This window comes from Cladophialophora psammophila (genome assembly GCF_000585535.1).
Source record: "Cladophialophora psammophila CBS 110553 chromosome Unknown aczJe-supercont1.16, whole genome shotgun sequence".
In the NCBI taxonomy this organism is placed as follows: domain Eukaryota; kingdom Fungi; phylum Ascomycota; class Eurotiomycetes; order Chaetothyriales; family Herpotrichiellaceae; genus Cladophialophora; species Cladophialophora psammophila.
The window spans coordinates 732,753-754,986 of NW_006912937.1; the positions used below are offsets into that span (position 1 = coordinate 732,753).

A 22,234-nucleotide genomic window follows, 5' to 3' on the forward strand; every position below is an offset into this window, starting at 1 on the left:
AGACTATACCTAGAGAAGTTAACGGTAGAAGAATTCGCCTACGAATTTCTACGAACCGTGTTTACTAATTACGGAATACTAAAAGAAATTATTATAGATAGAGATAAGTTCTTTATATTTAAGTTCTAGAAAACATTAATAGAATTACTAACTACGAAGTATAAGCTATTTATATCGTTTCATCTATAGATCGATAAATAAATAGAAAGAACTAACTAAATATTAAAATAATACTTACGGATGTATATAGATTATAGTTAAACTAATTAGATACGATTACTATTAATAACACAATTCTACTTTAATAATCACAAATCAGCAATAGAAATAAACTCATTCTTTACGAATTACGAATTTCATCCACGACTCGAGGAGACAATAGATGAAAGCCCGAACCTTAGAGCCCTAAGTATAGCTCTTACAATAAGAGAACTCCACGATTAACTTAAATTAGATCTAGGATTTCTCGTAAAAAGAATAGTAAAATACGTAAATAAAAAACGAATCGAGAAATCGCTTCTAGAGAAGAAGAACCTCGTCTATCTTTTACGAAAAAACATTAAAATAAAACGACCAAGTAGAAAACTAAACTATATAAAATTAGAACCATTTAGAATTAAGAATAAACTTAGAGAAGTTATATATCGATTGGAACTACTAAAAAACATACGTATACATAATGTATTTCACAAAGCACTTCTTAAACTAGCACTAAAGAACGCTAAACTAGTTAAGACACTATCGCTGAACGAGGAATTAGCACCAGAGAAATACGATATTAAGAAGATTCTCAAGAGACGCGTTATGCGTAGAACCCCTCAGTATCTAATTAAATAATTAAGGTACGACGAATATAAAAACAGCTAGAAACCAGAAACTAACCTTTCGAAGGAACTCCTAAAGAAGACGCGAAGAGATCACCCGGAGTAGTTTTAGTAAATATAGCCTTCTAATTTATCTACTCAACGTTCGGCGCGTCGAACTAAACGAAGTTAGGCTCGGCTAGGGCCACTTTCTCAGTCGTAGATATCTAATTAAATACCCCCAAAGTCTACATCTCTCGACGTAATATACGGCTAGAAATCTTCTCCAACCGAGATAGATTCTCTTATAGAGTTATATTCTCCTTCTCCGTCTTAAGAAGTAAACGTCTAAGACGAGTAATCTTCTTTCGTTTCGTCCGAGACCGGGACATTAGTTATTTCTTTTGTTTCTCTACTTTTCGAAACTCCTCTATGGAAAATATTCCGTTATAGTTTCGTTGGTGACGCAGACACTCCGCGCAGCTAAATGATTACTCCCGATCATAATAATAAATTACTCCGTGGTTTACACACTCGCTATAAGCAACCATCGTAATATTATTAGAATCAGAGGAAATGGAATCGGTAAGCTCGTTACGACGACCGCTTCGAGACTTTTGAGATTTAGAAGAACGACGGATCTTAGTAACACGAAAGAACTACATGGTTAACTATAATGAAGAAAGAAGAGAGAAGAAAAAGTCAAACCTAGAATACGACCTATCTTAAGTACGTTAAGAACAACGAATAAGTCTAAGAGAGAGATAGTATTAGACATAGCCTTAAAGACCCGCGAGTAGAACGTAGAATAAACTAAGAAGGAAGCTCAACCGAATAAGGTAGCCTCGGGAAGTAAGGCTAAAAGAAGTCACGTAATGTCTAGGATAGGAAAGAAGTGGCCTGTTAACATATTGGACTAGAATATACCAACATATTAACATACCGACCCACATTGCTCTATACGGAAAGCCTATACAAGTATATAGCTACGCTTATTTCCCCTAGATAGCTTATACTCTCTTCGTAGCCAACTCATGTTAACTATTGAACTTATAGTTCTTAGTGACAAGTGACTTCTCATACCTTGCGTTCTTCCCAACCAGTTCATACTATCAGGATTGTTACTAGGAACCCTAACCCAGTTAGGCCCCGGTAGGAACCTTAACAGATAGTTCGGCGCTTAGCATTCGGTTCCCTATTTCTCCCACTCTTAATTCCACTTTCACTCCTCTTCACTCGCGCTCTGGCCCAGCTGAGTTTGAGTCTTTTCGTCCGTATGCTATATTGCTCTAATTCCCTAGAATAGTCGAGTCGAGTCGATTCAACCAATTGTGTCCAGTATAGATGTGATTTCGGATTTCGGCCACGGACTGTCAAGGTTGAGAGGTGCGATAGCTATTGTGAGAAGTATCCTATTGCCGCGGTCATATCACACGCACATTACGTTTACCTCCTCGCGCCCCCTTCGATAAAGGATCCCGTCTCTGTTTAGTAGATCTATAGGGTGCAGGAGGGATGCGCGCGATCCCCCTGTTAGACACAGCCTTGGGAAGCCCGCGGAAGGCACGTGGGGCACACAGGGAAGGAAACTCAACCGAGCACAAGGATAATCTTAGTGGTAAGGCTGAGAAGGTTACGTGGCGCCTAGAAAAGGAAGGAGCTGATATGGTGGTATGCTAAACTAAAACATATAGTCGCGAGCAAAAATCCAAAAAATTGGCAATTTAGCCGAGCACCACAACACCATATACAGCGCTTGTCTCAGTTCTCAGACCCATCGGCTCAATTGCCATAAGTGGGCAGCGCCCACTGTGTTGCGTAGCAAAACGCCTTCGCGAGAAGGGTCTAAGCTCTAATACGTGGTTTTAGGGTAGAAAAGCGTTCGTGGTCTTAGTAAAATGCGCGAAGAGTCCATATATCAGATTAACATTCACTCCGTTCTTTAAATAACTATCGAACGATTAGTCTAAATAAAAAACTTTCTATACATAAATTATTCTAAATTTAATTCTTTATAAATCTATTTATTTAGATTTTTAATATCTCTAATACTTACTAAGATATTTAGAAAAAACTACTTTTTAAGCTTTAATTCTCTATATTTAAAGTTTAATAACTTTACGAAAAAAATTATTTACTTACTTTAGTTAGTATAGATTAATAGAGAATTTTAGTTCTATATATTATAATAGAGCACTTCAGGGTTCGGCGTGTACGTGCAACAACGCATAGAGGCCTATCCAGTAAATCGGGAATCGAGAACGCGTTTCTGGTTGATACTGACAACAACACTACTAACACCACCCAGAGAGGCAGCGGCTAGAGCTACGAACACCTAGCACAGCGGCAGCATCGAGGAATAGAACAGGACTGATAAAACACTCAGGAATTAGGTAGACGGCGCCAAAAAGCCATGGAATTCATGATACTCTGCTCAAACTGTAATGAATGGCACACTGCCAGCACTGTAAACTGTTCCGCACCTCCCTCTCTGCCAGCCCATTTAGGTTTGATATGTGACTAGACAACTTTTCCTCCCTGCCACCGCTCTACCAGCCCAGCACAGCCCATCACAGCACAGCCACCTCGCCTTGTTACAATATAAAGCTCTGTGTTCCCAAGTTCTGAGCTAGATTTCTAGTCCCTAACTGTCATCGGATTCTTCTCGGCCAGTTTCACTTTCTGACTCGCATCTTATACCTGAACCTTTGTTGCGAGATGCCGCTGATCGAGCTGGCGGCTGTACGCCTGCATCCTTCAATTGCCTTTGGCCTTCCTGATTCATTTATCGCAACCTGGACTAACGCCTGCAACCTCGCCACTTCTGCTGCCAATGGAGTTCCTTTTCAACTTTACCATTCCGTTACTCCGACTAGTAAGGATGTGTACTATCTGGTCGGCGGCTGGCAGAGCGGAAACGACCATATTGCGTTCCTCTCAACTCCCGATGCGGTAACCCTGGCCAGAAGTATTGGCGAATACATGACTGTTGGCATCGTGCGGCATGTTGATGGAAATATCAGTGCTCTGTACCAAGACCATGGAGGAAGGCCCCGGGGACTGAGGGCCACAATTTACAAAGTGCCTGAATCAGTGGTTGACAACTGGGCGACGAAGTGGAACAACAGCCGACTTGCAGCTGCCGGAGCCGGCGGATGGGACATGAGCGGATCGGTACAGAAACAGCACAAGGCCTTCAAAAGCATGGGCGAGGCGACCAATAGCGCTGCCGCATTCGGCCGGAAAGACGAGGGCGGGAGCAAAGCCTGGGTCTGGCTCGAGAGCCTTGGGAGGGCTGGAGAGATCGAAGGATCTCAACACCCTTTGGAGGGGTTTGATAACATCGACGCTGAAGTGTTTGAGATGGAATATGTATTGGGATAGCTGCTGGACTGTTGGCTGTGGGGCACAACAAGTAGTGCGGTGTGATAACCCACGCAGGTCCTCATTCTTCCCACCTTAACGAACCCCGGGAAGTCTTCAGAATCAATGGTGACAAGACCCGGTATAGAAATTCTTTGGTGCTGCGTGTAGGACAAATGCGGCTTGGCATCAGTTGCAGGCAGGATAAGCTCTTGTGCTCCACAACGATACCGGTATTGGTGCTGACACACGCTGCAGGGCGAGACAAATCTTATGTGCCAGCCAGAGTCCTGGTTGTTCGACCAGATAAGCTAGGTGCATAAATGGCCGAGCACTTGGACGATTGCGCCCGAGAGAATTTGTCTGCTGGTTGCCCTTTACTTTCTGCACAGGTCATGCGGAGTCCTTCCCGGTCGAATCTCTATGATGAGAAGCCATTCTTACCATTCGCGGGCCAAGATCGTTGGGGAACTGGAGGCTTTCGTTTGAAAGGTGAAACGCTGGAACCGGACTCTCGTCGGCTGATTCGGATGATTCAGCGCTGATTACATTCGAGATCGGTTTCTCTGACGCAAATCTTTGTCACCCATCAATTTGACGCAGGACTGGTTGCCTCCAAGAAGAGGACGGGCTTCAACGAAGCAGTCGTTCAATCCAAATCCATGCCCCCATTAGGTACGGCGACCGGTTGCGGATGGTTAAGCCGATGATAGTCAGCCCAATTCTCCATCTGGAGTGTTCCCGACAACTGGGGCTGGGCAGCTTCTGGGCCAGGTGTGCTCTCAGCTCGCAATACCTCGTCGCCTTCAAAGGCCATAGGCTGGCATCTCAGATTATGGAGGCAGGTTTCCCAGGTTCTGCCGACCAGCTTCCCTTCCAACAGACTTTCGCTGAAAAGGAAGAAACCTTCTTGGCAGCCGACAAGGTACGCGTCGAGGCCAGAGTTCTTGAGGAGAATCTGAGCACCATGAATGTACCTAGAATAGTGGTTGTCCAGGTATTTTGCCCAACCTCTGGCGGCAGCCTGCAATGATTCGCTTTCCGACTCCATCTTGGTCCAACCGACACCGAGCGCAATAGTCGCCTCATCAAACTCTGGTCGATCCACGGCGGTCTTTGGCGGACTAGCTGGCGCCGAGGCGATGTTGGTGTCAATTGGGAGGCGGAGTGATGTCTGAGACAATCTGACCGATTTGCGGCTGGTCGGCAGCTTGGGCCGAGTGTATGCCGCAGCAATCTCTTCCCTGAGTGCTTTCTCATCCGCCTTCTCTTCAAACCATGTGCCGGTCTGGCTCTCCGCCGACACCGACAGGCCCGTCTTCGGATTGAGCAAGACCATGCCTTCGCCATAAATGGGCTCCTCTTCGGGAATTGGTGCCGGGGTGTCGACCGAGGCAAAATAAGAGCCATCTGCTTCGACGTCGAACGCGGTCTCGTCGCGAGAGCGCTTCCTCGAGGGGTTTGTTGATATTGGAGTCATGCTGTCGGCTGGGGTCCAGGTGGTTGAGTGATTGGGATACGATGCCGAAGAAGCTTCTTCTTGTTCCAATGATTTGGGGGTATCGGAAGGAGTGGGAAGTTGATGCTGTTCGTCAGAGACAAATGACATGTTTTGCAATGGCGCAAAGACAACCGGCACGAAGGACAAATGACGTTTTTAATTCCCTCCTTCTGTCTAAGCGACGGAATAAGGCTGGCAAAAGACAGCGCACAATTGACGGTCGGATTGGGATATGCGCCGCAGGGGACCGACAGGTCAGTATAAGGCAGCGAGGGCGTGAATGCTAGATGATGTCAATATATAATGGGTGAGGAAAAGGTGTGTTCTGGAAGTCAATGGTAGAGGAGGAGGAGGTGAGCAAGAGAGGAGAGTGGGTAGCGGGATGAGCTGAGGTATTTGAACCACGAAAAAGAGAGGCGAAGAGGAAAGAGGCAGGGTCCGTCGCAATGCTTGGGAAGGCAGCTGGAAGCTGGAAGCTGGAAGAAGGCAAGAAGCGAGACAGAGCCAGAAAGCTAGAAATCTGGGGGACTGCGGTCTGCAAGATTCCTCTGGGAGAGAATGGTGACGGCGTGCTGTCAGTGGTCAAGCAGTTGGTCCACGGCCTGGGAGCAGATGCGAGGTGTGAGGTCTGAGCGGCGGCTTGACGGCAACGGGCAACGATGCACAAAATTCGGGATGCCTTTGTAGCGATCAGCCGCCCACAAGCAGTAAAGCTCGCACGGATTGCCAGGAACGCTGCACTGATCGGGCAGTGGCCATTGGGTGAGGCGTGAGCTGCATGCCATCTGCATCCTGTATCCTGCCTGTAAGCAAAGGGCTTTTGCTCGCAGTATCCGATCCACCGAGCCACCTGAGAGACAGCGCAAATCAGAGAGGCCAGCGCAGCCGGCAAATGGATCTGTAGGGCCAGAATCAGAATGGTGGAAAGGGATTGGAAAAGAAAAAGGGAAAAGGAAGCGGGAACAAGGAGCAGGGACGAGGGACCCCCCCCCCCCACCAGCCGCCCAGTGAGCCAGGCCTCTTGCGAACTTTCTGACTGATCACCTTTTTCTTTGCATACGTGATGCGCTTGGTTGCGGCAGCCGAAGAACAATACAGTAAGAGGCAGTGTGGGGAAATCCACGCCAGTCCCTAAAACCCGCAACACACTCGAACTGGGCGCCTTTTAGCGGCTGGAACCCTTCCTGGTGGATGCCTGTGGGTGCCTGGTGCCCCAACGCCACCCGCTGCCAGCCCTGGAGGAACCATTGGGTGGTTGCCTTGCCTCCTCCAGCCTGCCAAGTGCTTGTTGCTCGCCGGTGGTCCCGCCAACCCGCCAGCCTGCCAACCCGCCAACCCCCGGGCTTCCTGCCGCTCTGCCACATGCAACCTAGTAGGTATGTGTGCTACGCTGGTCGCCATTTCAGCTTCCCTTTTCCCCCCTCCCTCCACCAGCCTCTTTCACTTGCCTCATCCCGCCAACTATCTCGGTCAGTGTCGTCATGAAATGTTGGAAAGTGCTCAATTTTCTTTGTCGTTATTAGGTACGTAGGTAGGCATGAGGGTGGCTAACTAGACAGTGCCTGAAAAATCTCCAGCAAAGTCCCCAACAGGGTCCTGCGTTTTCTACCATTTTGCCCTGTATATCCAAACTCCTCGACTCTGTCACAGCAATATCATACAAGGATACAATGTCTATGTGCTGAAACCTTGGGAGAATGCCGACTTGTTCGCAAGATTGTCACCGCTGTTGCAAACTCAATCGACTGGGTGATCCAGCCCGTGGATTGAGGAGCTCCTTGTCGCTTCTCTTTCCGAATTCCTAAAGCATTAACTTCTCGTTCACGACCCCAGGCCGGTGCTGAACATATCTTTCAGGTTCTTCGTCTGGGAAGGTGCATACGTCGGAGCCAGTCCACCAAGGAGAAGGAAGATAGTAAGAAGAACGAGTGCAAAGATCAGTGCCTTTCGCATTGCCGGCTTCTGAACCCCGAATTCGGACCACGATCGACCAGCCTGGCCCACGTATTGCTTGAGTTGCTCCGCTCCCAGTCTGTAGTACAGAAGACCACCAAGCGCGATCGAGTAGCCGAAGAACTGGGTCTTGGTGACAGGGGTGCCCCAGATCATCATGGAAGCAGCCACAAGCAGGATATCCTTCAGGATTCCACAAAGGGTGAGGACCAGCGAAGATGTCTTCCCAATCTACCCATTACCGTTAGAGACTGTGCGGACCGGTAGTAAAGGCTCCGTTTCACTTACCAGGAAAACAACCGAGACATTAAGGAGGAAGGCGACCATTGCATTGGCCACCAGCAGGAAGATGCCCACATCATAGACGTTTTGCATGCTCATGCTGGGGATCTCAAGCACCATCGCCGTCACACCGTTCATGACGGCGCACACGGGTGCAAAGTAGTAAAGAGATACCAAGGGATCCATCTTGAACTCGGCCGAACTGAGGAGACGTTGGACGAGGACCAAGCGGGTGGCCTCAAAAGTAATACCACCGGCCTGGTACATGAAACCAGTCAAGTTGAATTCGATCGCGCCATATGAGGCAATGACAACGCCGATGACGATGAATGAGACGTTACCCAAGGTCTTCAAGCTTGGAGGGGAAACACCCATGGCCCAAGTGGTCAGCAACACCGCGACTGGCATGCAAGCCTTCGCCAGTTGTTAGCGCCGTTACCCATTCTCTTCATATGTGCCTCAACTCACTTTCAGCATCTGGATGAAGGCGACACTTAGGTAGAGATATGCTTGGTTCCCGCAAATCAAGCTCAAACTAAAGAAAAATCCGATGGGGAGGATGGCACGGAGATAGACCTTGCCGGTCATTTTGACGGTTTTGCGTCCATCGAGGAGGGTCGTGGTTTTCGACAGGAGCTGTGTCATGAAGGTTGCAAAGAGCATGTGCCTGAGGATACGAATCAGCTGCAATATCTGTGACTGGAGGCGCTGTTGAGCATACCATGCTGTCAAAGTGATGGGGAATTCTTGGGAGGGGTCAGCTCATTGTGTTGCACGGTGCGATCATGGGTAGCCTACTGAATCCAAGAGTATCCAACAACCATTTGTTGAACAGAATCACACCCCCGCTGAAGCCAATCCATGTTCTGCAACACCATCAGTCAAAAGACCCATATCTTGGACAGGATCCGTACGCACATGACGTAGAAAGACGGGTGCAACGAGGGTTTAGGAGGTGGAGGCTTTTCGGTCGTGGGTAAGATACTCGCTGATGAAGCGGGAGCAGCTGCTGGCTCATTGACTCTGGCCTGTTCACCCGACAAGCGGGCCTTCTTCTCAACGTCGGCCATTGGAAGTTGTGGTAATTGAGAGCGAGCGAGGAAGTCTCGAAAGGAGAAAGGGCTGGGTGACCCCGAAAAAGTCTTGGGGCGCAGCACGTTGGCAAAGAATCAAGCAGACATAAGTGGAATGACTTGACAGGCCTACGTAGACCGGGCTGAAGCTGTAAATGCAGGGCAAAGAGAAGGAGGGAGTGATCGTAAGATGCGCGTCGCGAAAGTATTGGGGGGATTTACGATGGAAATTTGAGATGGAGACAGATTGAGATTATCGGGAACCAGAAGAGCATCGCCGCAGTCACAGTCGCAGCCGCAAGAGGCAAAAACTCCTCCCTGAGAATAGGAGCCCACAAAAAAGGCAAATAGGGCAACTGAGCCGAGCGTTATCAGCAGCCAGCCAATAAAGACATGTGCTGCAATCTAATTGAATTGGACCCTGAAAGGGTGCAACTCACCATCTGGGCACGGAGAAGATGCCACCCTGCTTCGTCCTGGACTCCTGGGTGGCATCGGATCTCCGCTGTCGCCCAGTACTGTACCTATGAGTACCTATTGTAGATAGGTGCATGAACAGAGTAGTTCACCGGACACCTGTTCGCCTGTCCGATGAACTGTTTGTGACCTTTTTCTTCCCCAGGCGGATCTCATGTCCGGTCTTCGTGATGCGTGAATAGAACGTGATTCAACGTCATTAAGATGTCGATATTATCCGTCGGTCATGAACACGTGCCATTTCTTGTATGAGCAAGCAGTACTCCGTACATCTAGGTACGAGGTAGGTATGTTAGGGGTATGTGAGGGTATCAACCCCTGAACGCAAGGCTGCAGGGCTCCATGGCCCCTTTCTATCTAGAGGTATACTACACGCGCACACAGGTACGAAGGATCACTATTGTAGTCCACTTTTGTACTATTCAGAGAGACCAATTCCACTACGAGGTATTACGCCCCAACCTCGTTACGAACGGGACGAGATACTTTGTACGAGGTACTTCGGGGATAAACTGTAGTGGTGCTTAGTATGTAGACCGTAATCTGAATTTCGGTTGTCTATCCCCTGCCAAGCCTGAGTCGTCGTGTATCGGAGCCCTCCATTGGCCCACCTGCCGAGCCGCAGTGTGCCTGCGCCTGCGCCCCAACTTTTTTTGTTCGGGCGCATTGAACTCGAGCACTAGAGGGAGTCCGATGCAGGACCAGCTGTCTTCTCTGCCACGGTTGCTGTGATTATCCCGGCGTCAACCTTGCTGTACAGATTCTGCAGGTTATATTTCCTGTTTTCCACATTGCTTTGGCTACACTCCAAATTTTGGCCCTCCCGAACATGCCTGATATGTACGCCATCCTTCCACAACTCCGTCACCGCTCTCTAACGTGCCTCGTACAGTTCAGTCGACGTTCTGGTCATAGGTGCTGGCCCAACTGGCTTGGGTGCTGCCAAAAGACTCAACCAGATCGTATGTGCCTCTTGCGCCCGTGAAAACCCCCCCGCTGACCGCTCCCCAGAATGGCCCATCATGGATGATTGTTGACTCCAACGAGACCCCTGGCGGCCTGGCCTCTACAGATGTGACTAAGGAGGGATTTGTAGGTCACCTGAAACCCCATGCAAGAGTATTCAGGCTCTAACCTCTAGAATAGCTCTATGATGTCGGTGGTCATGTCATCTTTTCCCACTACAAATACTTTGACGACTGCATTGACGAGGCGCTGCCGAACGAAGACGATTGGTACACCCATCAGAGGATATCCTACGTTCGGTGCAAAGGCCTATGGGTGCCATATCCATTCCAGAATAATATCTCGATGCTGCCCAAGGAAGATCAGGTGGTATGCATGGATGGGCTGATTGACGCCGCCATGGCAGCAAGAGTCGCAAACACAAAGCCTCAGAACTTTGACGAATGGATTCTTCGCAATACTGGGGTTGGCATTGCAGACATTTTCATGAGACCCTACAACTTCAAAGTCTGGGCTGTTCCCACCACGAAGGTGAGCTTGCTACAAACACTACGTTCGGCCCCGGGCTAACCCCTGCACAGATGCAGTGCCAATGGCTGGGGGAACGTGTGGCAGCTCCTGATCTCAAAGCCGTCACCAAGAACGTCATTCTCCAGAAAACTGCAGGGAACTGGGGCCCCAATGCTACCTTCCGATTCCCCGCGCGAGATGGCACTGGTGGCATATGGATTGCCGTGGCCAAGACTCTCCCGGAAGAGAAGAAGCGCTTTGGAAAGAAAGGCACTGTCAAGAAGGTCAACGCCGACAAGAAACAGGTTCTCCTGGCAGATGGCACCACTATCCATTACGAAAGACTCATCAGTACCATGGCCATTGACTTCTTGGCCGAGGTCATGGAGGATGAGAAAATGATCAGCTTGTCCAAGGGCTTGTTCTATAGCAGTACCCATGTCATCGGCGTGGGCATTCGAGGTTCGCGTCCCGAACGTATTGGCGACAAGTGCTGGCTCTATTTCCCTGAGGACAACTGTCCCTTCTACCGGGCGACCATTTTTTCCAATTACTCACCATACAATCAGCCACAAAAGCATGTCAAGCTGCCCACGTTACAACTTGCCAACGGATCCCGGCGCCAGAGCATGCAGGCTAAGGAAGGTCCGTACTGGTCGATCATGCTGGAGGTGTCCGAATCCAGTATGAAACCCGTCGACCAGGAGACTCTCCTCAAGGACTGCATTCAAGGCTTGGTCAATACCGAGATGTTGAAGCCCGACGACGAAGTTGTCTCGACCTACCATCGCCGTTTCGATCATGGCTACCCAACCCCGACGCTGGAGCGAGAAGGGGTGCTCAAACAGATGCTACCGGCTCTTCAAGAGAAAGGCATCTACAGCCGCGGCCGCTTTGGGTCCTGGAGATACGAAGTGGGCAACCAAGACCATTCGTTTATGTTGGGCGTCGAAGCTGTAGACAACATCATCAACGGAGCAGTCGAGCTGACACTCAACTACCCCGACTTCGTCAATGGGCGGCAGAACACAGAACGAAGGCTGGTGGAGGGGGCTGCGTTGTTTGGCAAGAAGAAAGCAGAGAATGGCAATGTTGTGGTTGGCCGTCGCATGACCGGCGGCAAGACGGAGCTGGGTGGGCGCATGGAGACGAGTGGAAAAGAGGCATTGAATGCCAGCGGCGGGACCGCGACAGCCATGAAGGACGGCAACTCGAGAGTTCTGAATCGCAGTTGGTGAGGAGGAAGAGCGACTCGGTCACGAGATTTCGTCATTTTCTTTTTTTTCCCCTCTTTTCGTTCTTTCCGAAAGCATTGGACATAAGTACATATTCCCCTTGCCATGCGAGCGGCATACAGCTAGAGCGAGTCATTCACGTGGACCAAGAAGACGGGGGTTGTTGCGCATGGTACCCGGGATCACGGGAGAGAATTGGACGGTTTAGAGCGGCTTCCCTTTGCGAACACTACCAACTAGAGGGGACGGTCGAAAAAGAAAATCACTTCCAACTCCTGGATGTTCCTCCGTTAGCACATCTCTCAAGGCCCTGATGATGGCGGTTTTCTGCCGGTTAAGCGAGGGACAACCCAGTAGTCACTCACCCCGCAGTGTACGGAGTAGTTGTAACTACCTCGCGATCTGCCTACCTAGGCATATACCTACCTAGTCTGCTAGTTGATATGATTCCTCGCGTCCTTGGTGTCCCTGTTGTGTTCCGGGACGTTGGAAAAAGTGCGGGGAACAACGCTTGTTACCTCCCCACTCGTTACCAAGACTCGCTACACACTTACGACTAAGTCCTCAGTCCTATTACGATTGTGGAACTCTCTGACTAACACCCAACTCGGAAGTCCATGAAAATTTTTCAGTGCGGTCGGTCAGCTGAGCGTGGCTATGGCAGGCGGCCGGATCGTTGTGCCGTAGGGGTGATACATGGCGGCGGTAGGAAAAGGATGGTGAGGATGCTTTTTGGGAGGAATGCAGGAATGGAGCCATGAGGGAGAAAAGCGTGGAGAAGGGCCTAGACTCACAGGTACATACAAGTATGTACCAAGTACTTGGTACTTAGTAGTCTGTGCGCTTCGTACTTGAACATGCAATAGGCGCTCGGGAAGTAGCAAGCTAGTGGCAGCGGACCTCACATGTTCGTCGTTTGATTTCCGTACACCGTACTCTGTACCCAGATGCCCTCCCCTTTCTTACCTACTTGTACGAATACAAACAAGGACTTCAGCTCCGCTGTGGAGGAGGAGAAGGAGAAATGCCTCATTGTTGTTGTCTGAATCTCGCAGTGGCGTCGTCAGAATTGGCCGATGAAGTCCGGGCTTTGCGCGCCCAGTCTTGCCATCCCACCATCGAGGTAGATCGATCTGGCACTCGTCTGTGCGTTCTCTTCTTTTTCCTGTCAAGTCACACCAGGTCCATCTGTTGTCTTGTCCTGCCTGGGGAGTTCGGGCGCAATATGGTCGAGGGCTGGCGGAAAATAGAATTCCGCTGGTCCGTGAACTGTTTGAAGAACAGCTAAGTTGGTTGTGGTTAGTAGAGTAGTCAACATAATGACATGAACATCTGGGCGGGGAGCATCTGCAAAGAGCAGGCCAGCGGTGAAGAGGTGTTGTGCGCGCTCGCGATGCATGTTTGTTGAAGACGATGGGTTTTGTATCAGCCGTCGTTCCTTGCTGCTTTTATGTCATGATCAGCGGGGACACAGGAGGAGCTAGCTTCCCTTAGATGACCTCGTATCGCAGGGTGTGGAGGGTTTGTCTTGCGTGTCTCTGTACTTGTTACAAGGAGAGATTTTGTCAATCTCTACTTTGCTTCTATTCCGAGGTTCATGCTTGACCATACCGACTCATTCACACATGCTTTCTCCTGGATAGCAGGCAGACTCCGGAATACGAGTGGAGGGGTATTTTGTGCGCGACAGTGGGGAGTGGATTGCGTTGGGGCTGTTGTTTCAGTTCTGATTCTCGCGTCATTGTCATATGATGTCTTTCTTGATGATTGAGTTTGCCAGGCGATGAATGGAGCAGAGGGACTCGATGGAGCGTAATCGAAAGTGAAAGTGAGATCCACGGTGCAATCGATCGAGAGGTGTTCGTAAGGATCGAGGCGAGGGAGGTCGAGGGAGAGACGCATAACGTCAGTGCACGCAGTAAGCACGCGGCAAGCACACGGCACCAGCACAGAATTGGATGTGTTCCTGGATTTTCGCCTTGATCACTTTGTCCACTTTGTCCACGGTCCGCGCCAACTGCAAGCAACGGGCCAGTTACACCAATCATGGCCAGCACCATTGGACAGAATTTTGTGCTCATGGGCATTCCGGGCCTAACCGCATGCAACACTTGGCACTGGCATCAGATGCACCAGTTGTTTCTGCTGCATGTCGTCTGACTCGCCAAAAAACATCTCAACACATTCGTTCGAACCTTGCAAGGAAGGAAGGAGGGGGGAGGCACCAAAAGGACCCCGAAAGCGCCTATAAGAGGGAGTCCAGGGAGTCTTGTGTGTCGAAAAGGACCCCGCTAGGTGACGCCCATTGAGGATTGTGGCCCCTATGGCTGCATCACTGCCACCACCGAACTGCCACCCGTAGCCGGCACTATTCCTACGTCAGCCTAGCATTTTTCTCACCCGCAGGGGCGGTGACGACCTGCTCACTGTTGGACCAGTAGCCTGTTAGGTGCCACTAGCCACCCGCCTGGAATCATCGTCACCAACAAAAGACTTTTCGTGCGCTTGTGACCCGTGACTTTTGCCCCGTGAACCCTTCTAGGCATGCCCATGCCCATGCCCATGCTCACACCAGGCCCACGCCTACAGGTAATCATCGGGGTTCGGTGGGCTGCAGAACCAAGCAGGGCCCAACTAACTAGCCGGCAACTTGTCAACCTCCTGCTTCTCCACGATTTACCACGACTACCACGCAGAGTCCTCGAAATCCCAGCATACAAGAAAAAACACCTCATTGCCCTCCAACCTCGACCTGTATCACGATCTGTTTCCTTTTCCCTGACAATTCTTCCATATGCTTTCCCCCCATTGATCTCAACCAAACCTCCCACCATCTACCCATTCCGTCATCTTTCTCACGAGTTTCCTTTCTCTCGTTTTCTTTGTATCTTTCTCCAAAACGGTACGTAGCTAACTTCTCCAATTCCAACCCTTCGAGTTCTTATCGTCAGAGCCTCGAAATATTCCGCTCGCAAACCTTGCTCGTCTGCTGGGGCGGTGAGTGGGATATATCTCCCGAGACAGTGCCTGTTTATCCCTTGCGCCCTGTCCGACCCCGATTGCTGTTCCTATGCTAACGTCGTCCTGGCACAGTCGACGTCAAGCATTAATTTGCCCATCATGTCGGCCGCTCAAGTCGCTCCCAACATTCCCCCTCGTCCTCTTCGAGCCCAGCAAGCTGCTGCCCATGGCGCAGGGAAGCTGCCTGATATCCCTCCGCGTCCCATAAACAAGCGTCTCGAGCGTTCGGTTTCCCCCTCCAACTACCCTCGATCCCCTCTGAACGAGCCATGGTCCGCCAATCTCACCCGTCAGAAGACCAATGAGCAAACCTTCGCCGAGGGACTGCCCCGCCGTCCCAGCGTCCAGTACCTGCCATCCCTTGGCCAAGAAGGCATGGAATATGGCGAAATCATGGACATGGAAATGGAGATGCAGATCGATAATGTGCAAACGAACCAGCAGCCTCCTGTCTCGGTTCTAGCTGCGGATGCTGCGGCGCAGACTAGGAATATTGCCCAAGACCTCCATTTGCATGCTCCAAAGCCCTCCCTTCCCAAATCAAGTGCGGCTGCGCAGGTCCAGGCTGTCACCAGGACCGACTCGCAGCAGGCCGCTTCCCACGGCATTGGGAAGCCGTCCACCCCTTCGCAAGATGAGACTGAAGGGTTGCAGCAAGTGAGGACTCGGTCAAGTTTCTCTCGGCCTTCGTCTACCATCGCGGGCGAACGTCGCCCCTCAGTCTTTGGAGATGAAGAGTCGGGTCCTGCGGAATTGGGTCTCCGCGTCCCTATCAATCCTCTCTTGGGAGACGTACAGGCCCCCTCTCCGGCTCCAGGTCTGAGTCCTGCTCATACCGGGGCAAATGGCGACAAGAGACGTCCCACGCACTCGCGAGCAAAAGCTAGTAGGGAGATATTCACTCCTCCTGGCAGCTATGGTCTTCATGGCCACGGCGTTGCTCCCCAGGACAAATTTGAAAAGGACTGGTACGCCAAACACCCCGAGGTGGCCCAAATCGAGGAAACCCTTGGGCACGGAGTCTATGAGAGTATTGGAAGTGGCCGCGGTGCTTTCGCCTTGAGTAGCGATGATCTGAATAAGATTGTACGGGATACCGCCAGCCGCGGAGCAGGATTCGGTAAGGTGCATGCTGTGAAAACATGGCACGATCTAACTCATTTGTCCAGGAACGTCAGGAACCACCTATTCATATCCTGATGAACAGATTGGGTATCTGGCCTCAGATATCTACATCTCAAGGTCTCAACAAACTACTCCCAACAGCCTCGCGAAGACGGTGACTAACACCTCCCAACCGGCTCTCGAGTCTCCATTGAGAAAGGCTAGTTTCCCGGCGGACGAGACCATCCCAGCTGAAGTCCGTCGCGGCCGCCTTTCGGTTTCCAGCAAACATGACGATCATGATGCCCTCGAAAGTGAACAAGAGGGAGAAATCCATGTTCCGGCGGGTCGTCGTTTCAACAAGATTACGGGCGGCGAGGAAACTCTGAATGAAACGGCAGAAGCTCGGCTGTTTGGCCAGGAAGATGAGTATCTCCAGGAATACGGCTACACCGTGCCCATTCTGGCAGCAGACGAAGTCGCCAAGGAGGCGGGCATGGAACATCTTCAGCCAGCAGTTTCTCCCAAACAGGAACGCCGTGGAAGTCTTGAGCCCGCGAGCGGCGATGTTACCCCGGGCTCACGCCCGCCGAGCAGACCGACCAGCATGTACAGTCTTCACAGTGCCAACCATTCTCTATCTCGATTTATTTCACATCCCGAGGAACGAGAAACGATGCACACTCCACTGGAAGATGTACACGAATACGAACCTCTCTTCCCTGAAGATGACGACAAAAAGCCAATCGATTACGCTGAGCGATTCAAGCCAAGACCCAACACTCTCAAGCAGCGATTCCCCAGCCAAGACATTTGGGAAGATACACCAAGCAGTGCTCTTTACTCCGCCACCGTCTCTACACCAGATCTTCCTTCTAAGGTCGAGGATGCGACTGCTTCCAAGACATTTGAAACTCCTGAACAGGAGGCAGCCCGAAAGGAAGAAGCATCAGAGAAAGAGAAGGCTAAACTGATGCTGAAAGAAGAAAAACTCGCGCAATCCCGCTTTGCACCTCACCTACGTGACGACATGCCGACCAGACCTGGAATGGTACCTAGATTTCCCAGCCAAGATATATGGGAAGATAGCCCTGACAGTCACCACCTTGTCACGACGATCACCAACCTTCCAAGAGATTATGAACCGGAACCGGAGACCTCACAAGAAGCTTCAGTTAAGCCAAACATCCCTCCACGTCCTGCTAAGAACAGGTTAGGGGAAGGAGCATCGTCCGCTCAGATCGCGCCGAACGTGCCACCCCGACCAACAAAAGCACTTGGTTCTGTCCCTCCTTTAGGTCTTCCCCCAACTGACGGGACGAAGTCGAAGGATGCCTCCCCGACGGAGCTTAAGAAAGTTCCCAGTATCCCCGATCGACCAAAGCCTCAAATTCCAGCTCGCCCAGCAAAGAAACCTGCCGGAGAGGGCCTGACAAAGACTCTTTCCGGCGGTCCGGCAGGGTCAGTTGAGCAGGAGAAGATTTCGCCTCCCATTGCCAAAGCTAAGCCACAAATCCCTGCCAGACCTGGTGCGGGCAGTAAAATTGCCAATCTGAGAGGGAACTTTATGAACGATCTCAATCAGAAACTTGGATTGGGACCGCCCAAGGAGAAGGAGAAGGAAGTAGACCCAGTAGTAGAAGAGGCGAAACCTCTGGAGGATGCACGAAAGGGCAGAGCCCGAGGTCCTCAGAGACGGGCGCCTGCCAAGTCTCCGGCTGCGATGAAAACTATGGGATTCTCCATGTTTGCACCGCGATCATTGTGGACTATTGACGATGTCGACGAGCTAAATGTCACTCCAAGCGAACCGGGAGCACCAGCATCCACATTGAAAGCGGAAGACGAACCTTCTCAGCTGGACGTTCCGGAGAAGGCTGAGCAGGTCAACAAGTCCGTTCCGGCCGACACTACAGTTGATGTAACCGAACCTGCCGAGGCTGAACCCAAGCTTGCAGAGGCAGAGGTAAAGGCTGAGGATGAACCAGCACCAATGGTGACCGATTTAGCCACGAACACTGCCGGAGAACTCGCAGACCCGGAACCCACGATCGGGACGCCTATAAAGGAGAAGTCTAATCCTTTGAGTCGGAATGAATCAGCAGAGAAAGACGACAAGGAAGGTGACGAGGTTGACCTCTCGCGACGCACTACGGCAAGCAGTGGTCAGGTCTTGGGGTCGGAATTGGAAAGAGAAGACCTCGATCCGAACACCGATGCGATTCCTGCAAGCAAACATACCACAGCAAACACGCTTAGAGATACAGCACCCTTAGAGAAGAGCCAAACCCCAGAGGAGCAGAGGACGCTGAGAAATACACTGCCGGAAGGAGAACCAGGAAAGGCCAGCATGGAGGAGGTCTAGCAGGCAACGGTTGGCCAGCAGAATTGTAGTGGGATCTGCTGGAACGCAGAGCACGGGGATTAAAAGGCCATGGTATACGTATGGGTAACAGCAGCTCGAGCTGCGTGGCTTGTGCTAAGGATACGGGTAAGACAAATGGTAGCAGGTTGGAGACGGGAAAAGGGCCGCAAGAACCTCCCTCCAAAAAGCAAGGTCTCCATGTTTTTTTATTTTCTCAGCCTTTGGCCTTGGTTTTCATAGAATAGCGAGAACCAATTCCTCTTTATTGGCTTCATTCTCTCTTTTCCCCTTTTCTTTTCGAGCATACTTCACCTGTTTGTGGATCACTCACTCAAACATGTCATCAAAATCCACGGCTTTGGGCCGGATCCTGCGGCCCTGAGACGTCGTCATCACCGTGGTCGAGGGGACGGACGCGGGTTTTGTCGCACGGTCTGGAGAATCTCCTTGTGGTTGTGCTTGCAGTCGTGCCGCCATCGCTAGTTTTGCTTCTAGTTCTGCTTCCGGGGCCGTCTTTTCGTTGCTGCCTCCCTCTTCTTGCAGGGGTAGCTGGGACTCCTTCTGTCTGCGAGCTTCTTCTCCATCTTCGTGTTCGTCGTCGCTGCTGTCCGCCATGGGCACGCCGTCGATATTCTCGTCCGTGAGAACTGTATCGCCGTCGTCGTCAAATTCGACGTCGACGCCAGCCTCAGCTTCGGCTCCGTCTCCGTCGTCGTCATCGGCCATGGGCGTGCCGTCCATGCTCATTTCCACATCGCCGTCGTCGGCTGCACGGGTTGCATGGGCGAGTGCAGAAGTAGAAGGTATGGGTTTCCCGTCGATTTCAACACCGCTGTTGCTCACAGCATCACCCACGCTGCGCCATCGGCTCACACCTCCAACGGCGGCCTTTTCTCTCTCCTTTTCTTTGTCTCTCTCGGCCTCTTGCTCGGCCTTGGCCTTCTGTTCTTGTTCACTCAGAGGCGGATGCAAGAATCCCTCCACCATCTCCTTCATTCTCGCTTCCTCGAATACGCACCATCCCTCCCACAACCCCAGGACCACCTGCACCTGCCTCTTCCACTTCTCGGCTTTGAGCTTGCCCCATTCATACTTTTGCGGGAGTTTACCCAGCACGGGCAAGACGTTCTGGGCGAGGAGCTGGTGTTGTAAGAGAGAGCGGTAGCGCCATGCGTGCCGCACACCCGAGGTCGAAGACGCCGAGAGGATATCGCTGATGAGATACAGCCCAATTAGCGAAGCTGGGGTTGTGTCCATTTCCTTGGCTTTGGAGGGCTGGTTCGGTTCTTCTGTCGTGGAAGGTTCCTTGTCCCACAGGTGCTTTGGCGTGCCATCGCCGTTCTCACCGTCATGATGGTCATCCCCCGCTTCTGTATCTCCTTTTGGTCTCGTCACACAATAACAAAACGGCCTGACCACATTCCTCGTGACTAATTCTGCTACTTCATCCGCCCCGGCCCCAGCGTGCTCAATCGCAAATCCCGTCACTCGTGCAACATCGCCCCTGCGCAGTTTTGCATTTGTCTCCGGCAGGCGACTCAGTAGGTGGATGAGTTTCGTCTTCGCGAGTGGGTTAAGATAGCCTGTACCGTCATTATCGGCCGTCGAGTCATTGACATTGGCGACTTTCTGGTGATCATGATATCGTCTAGCTAATCCACCCCCTCTGTCGTCATCAATGTCTTCTTCGTCCGAAGAATTGTAGTCTTCGTCAGAGATAAATTCCTCCAAATGAGTGGTATATTCGAATTTGAGATCTTCCTCGGGCGGGATCCAGGTTGCTTGTCCCTCAAACAAAATGTCACCTTGCGGCTGCCGCGTACCGTACGCAGTATACCGTTGTTTGCGACGTGATTTGGCGTCTGTGAGAATCTCCCAAAGGCGCCACCGATAATACACTCCGCCCACTGACCGTGAGTTCCACAGCCAAGCCCACCGTTCGTCGCACTGAATCTGCGGTCTGGACATGAGCAGCGCTTCGAATTCAGGACCATATGTCAGAAGAGCTTCGATTGTTTTGTGAATCAAGCGTAGTTGTTTGAGGTCATTCGGGGCCTGCACTGTGACTTGTGTGGGGGGCAAGTTATTCATCGGTCGCGGACCATAGGACGTCGACGAGGTATATGAGGCCGGAGGGGCGAAGCGATGACCTGTGGAGCCCTGGTTCGGGGGAGGAGCTCGGGATAAGGACGTGTGTTGAGGAATCGGTTTTGCTCCGAAGGGAAGATTGTTCAAATTTGCAGACGGAACATTACTCCCGAGAGCACTTATGCCGGTCAAAGCTGCGGAAGAGAGATGGCGAGATATCGAGAGATTGAAGCCAAACCCGAGGTATTTATTCTGGAGATGCGAGACCACTGTTTCAATATCTGCCGCCGGGGTTTCGGCAACGAGCGTGACGATTGCGGAGATGGATTTCCTTTCGGTGGTTGAACCTGGCCCGGGGGGGAGAATGCGGACATTTTCGACGGTCAATGGGGACGGAGTGAACAGTGCCTTGACGACGGCAGGAGATGTCCCGGGTGGAAGGGAGGAGAGGTGTAATGTCGGTTTCGCCGCGGCTTTGAGTTCATCGGTATCCCTTGTATCCTCCTCGTCATCGTGAGCGAAAGCACGGGAGTCTCTCCTGTTGTCCGCATCTCTACCGTCACTATAAGAAAACACCCTGTCTCTCCTGTCTCGGTCGCGGTCGCGCTCTCGATCCCAATCTCTCCCCGAGTATTCATCATAGTGTCTCTTTTTTCCGAATCCCGGCGCTGATCCCAAGCTACCTGGTCCACTCTTTGGCAAAGAAGGACTCGGACCCAAGGTGCCGGGACCACCCTTCAGGCCCGAACTTGTGAAATGTCGCTTGCCAGGCCCAGAAGGACCATAGTTGCCGCGAGCAGAACCAAATCCGCCTCTATTTTCGCTTCCAGTTCCTCGCTTCGAAGGGAAGCTCGATGTCCGGTTCCCATCATCTTCAAAACTCTTCACGAAATCTTCAAGGACAGCAGCTGTCTCCGCCTTCTCTCGGGCCTTTTTAGCTTCTGCCTCCGCCTTTTGTCGCTCGAAGATGGACTTCTTCGTGGAGGCGCCGACTTTAGAGGAAACGCCATTATTGGAAAGAGGCATTGTGACGACTTCAATTTTAAGGATCGGGGTGGCGAGGCATGTCTCCGGTCTGGCTCAAAGATATGTGGTTGAGCCGTAAAATAATTGTGCAGGATCGACGGACACTCACCGCGCCGTTGAAGTCGGGCGGGTTGGCAAGGCTGAACTCGAAGTGCCAAGGGGCGGATTTAAATTTATCCGATTGGCTCATAGATGACCTTCAGACTATCTGTCACAAACCTCAACTACTGCAGAGGGTCCGGTAGAGATTCGAGAAGTGCCCTCGCTGTTTTCGTCAGCACCTACTGTCTCACGATTCCTTTACGATATAGCCATCCCGACCACTTGAGCTAATGACTTCCCTCTCTTCCTAGCAGCTCTTCCCATCAAGCGACAAGCCTTCTCGTCACCGCACTGACCTTCCCACTCTCTTACGTTGATCTTCCACATTCCACGAAGTGAATGTTGGCCACCCTTTGAGAGTGGGC

At 51.3% G+C, this 22,234-nt stretch overlaps 6 protein-coding genes across 6 annotated transcripts; 3 read left to right on the forward strand and 3 right to left on the reverse strand.

Moving 5' to 3' along the window:
• Window positions 1-3,521: 3,521 nt before the first annotated feature.
• On the forward strand, window positions 3,522-4,187 carry A1O5_09539 (uncharacterized protein; the record flags this gene model as incomplete). Its single annotated transcript, XM_007750118.1, has 1 exon — window positions 3,522-4,187. The coding sequence occupies one exon, from the start codon at window positions 3,522-3,524 to the stop codon at window positions 4,185-4,187; it is 666 nt and encodes a 221-aa protein (XP_007748308.1).
• A 628-nt stretch (window positions 4,188-4,815) lies between these two features.
• A1O5_09540 (uncharacterized protein) lies at window positions 4,816-5,775 on the reverse strand (the record flags this gene model as incomplete). The annotated part of the gene is made up of 1 exon (XM_007750119.1): window positions 4,816-5,775. One exon carries the CDS (start codon window positions 5,773-5,775, stop codon window positions 4,816-4,818), a length of 960 nt encoding a protein of 319 aa, XP_007748309.1.
• A 1,713-nt stretch (window positions 5,776-7,488) lies between these two features.
• Window positions 7,489-8,972, reverse strand: A1O5_09541 (uncharacterized protein; the record flags this gene model as incomplete). Its single annotated transcript, XM_007750120.1, has 6 exons — window positions 7,489-7,851; window positions 7,909-8,316; window positions 8,371-8,569; window positions 8,624-8,648; window positions 8,701-8,768; window positions 8,821-8,972. The coding sequence occupies 6 exons, from the start codon at window positions 8,970-8,972 to the stop codon at window positions 7,489-7,491; spliced, it is 1,215 nt and encodes a 404-aa protein (XP_007748310.1).
• Window positions 8,973-10,281: 1,309 nt separating this feature from the next.
• On the forward strand, window positions 10,282-12,166 carry A1O5_09542 (uncharacterized protein; the record flags this gene model as incomplete). Its single annotated transcript, XM_007750121.1, has 5 exons — window positions 10,282-10,292; window positions 10,345-10,414; window positions 10,464-10,544; window positions 10,599-10,949; window positions 11,000-12,166. The coding sequence occupies 5 exons, from the start codon at window positions 10,282-10,284 to the stop codon at window positions 12,164-12,166; spliced, it is 1,680 nt and encodes a 559-aa protein (XP_007748311.1).
• Window positions 12,167-15,283: 3,117 nt separating this feature from the next.
• Window positions 15,284-18,653, forward strand: A1O5_09543 (uncharacterized protein; the record flags this gene model as incomplete). The annotated part of the gene is made up of 2 exons (XM_007750122.1): window positions 15,284-16,304; window positions 16,354-18,653. The coding sequence occupies 2 exons, from the start codon at window positions 15,284-15,286 to the stop codon at window positions 18,651-18,653; spliced, it is 3,321 nt and encodes a 1,106-aa protein (XP_007748312.1).
• A 327-nt stretch (window positions 18,654-18,980) lies between these two features.
• Window positions 18,981-21,767, reverse strand: A1O5_09544 (uncharacterized protein; the record flags this gene model as incomplete). Its single annotated transcript, XM_007750123.1, has 1 exon — window positions 18,981-21,767. One exon carries the CDS (start codon window positions 21,765-21,767, stop codon window positions 18,981-18,983), a length of 2,787 nt encoding a protein of 928 aa, XP_007748313.1.
• Between the last annotated feature and the right edge of the window lie 467 nt (window positions 21,768-22,234).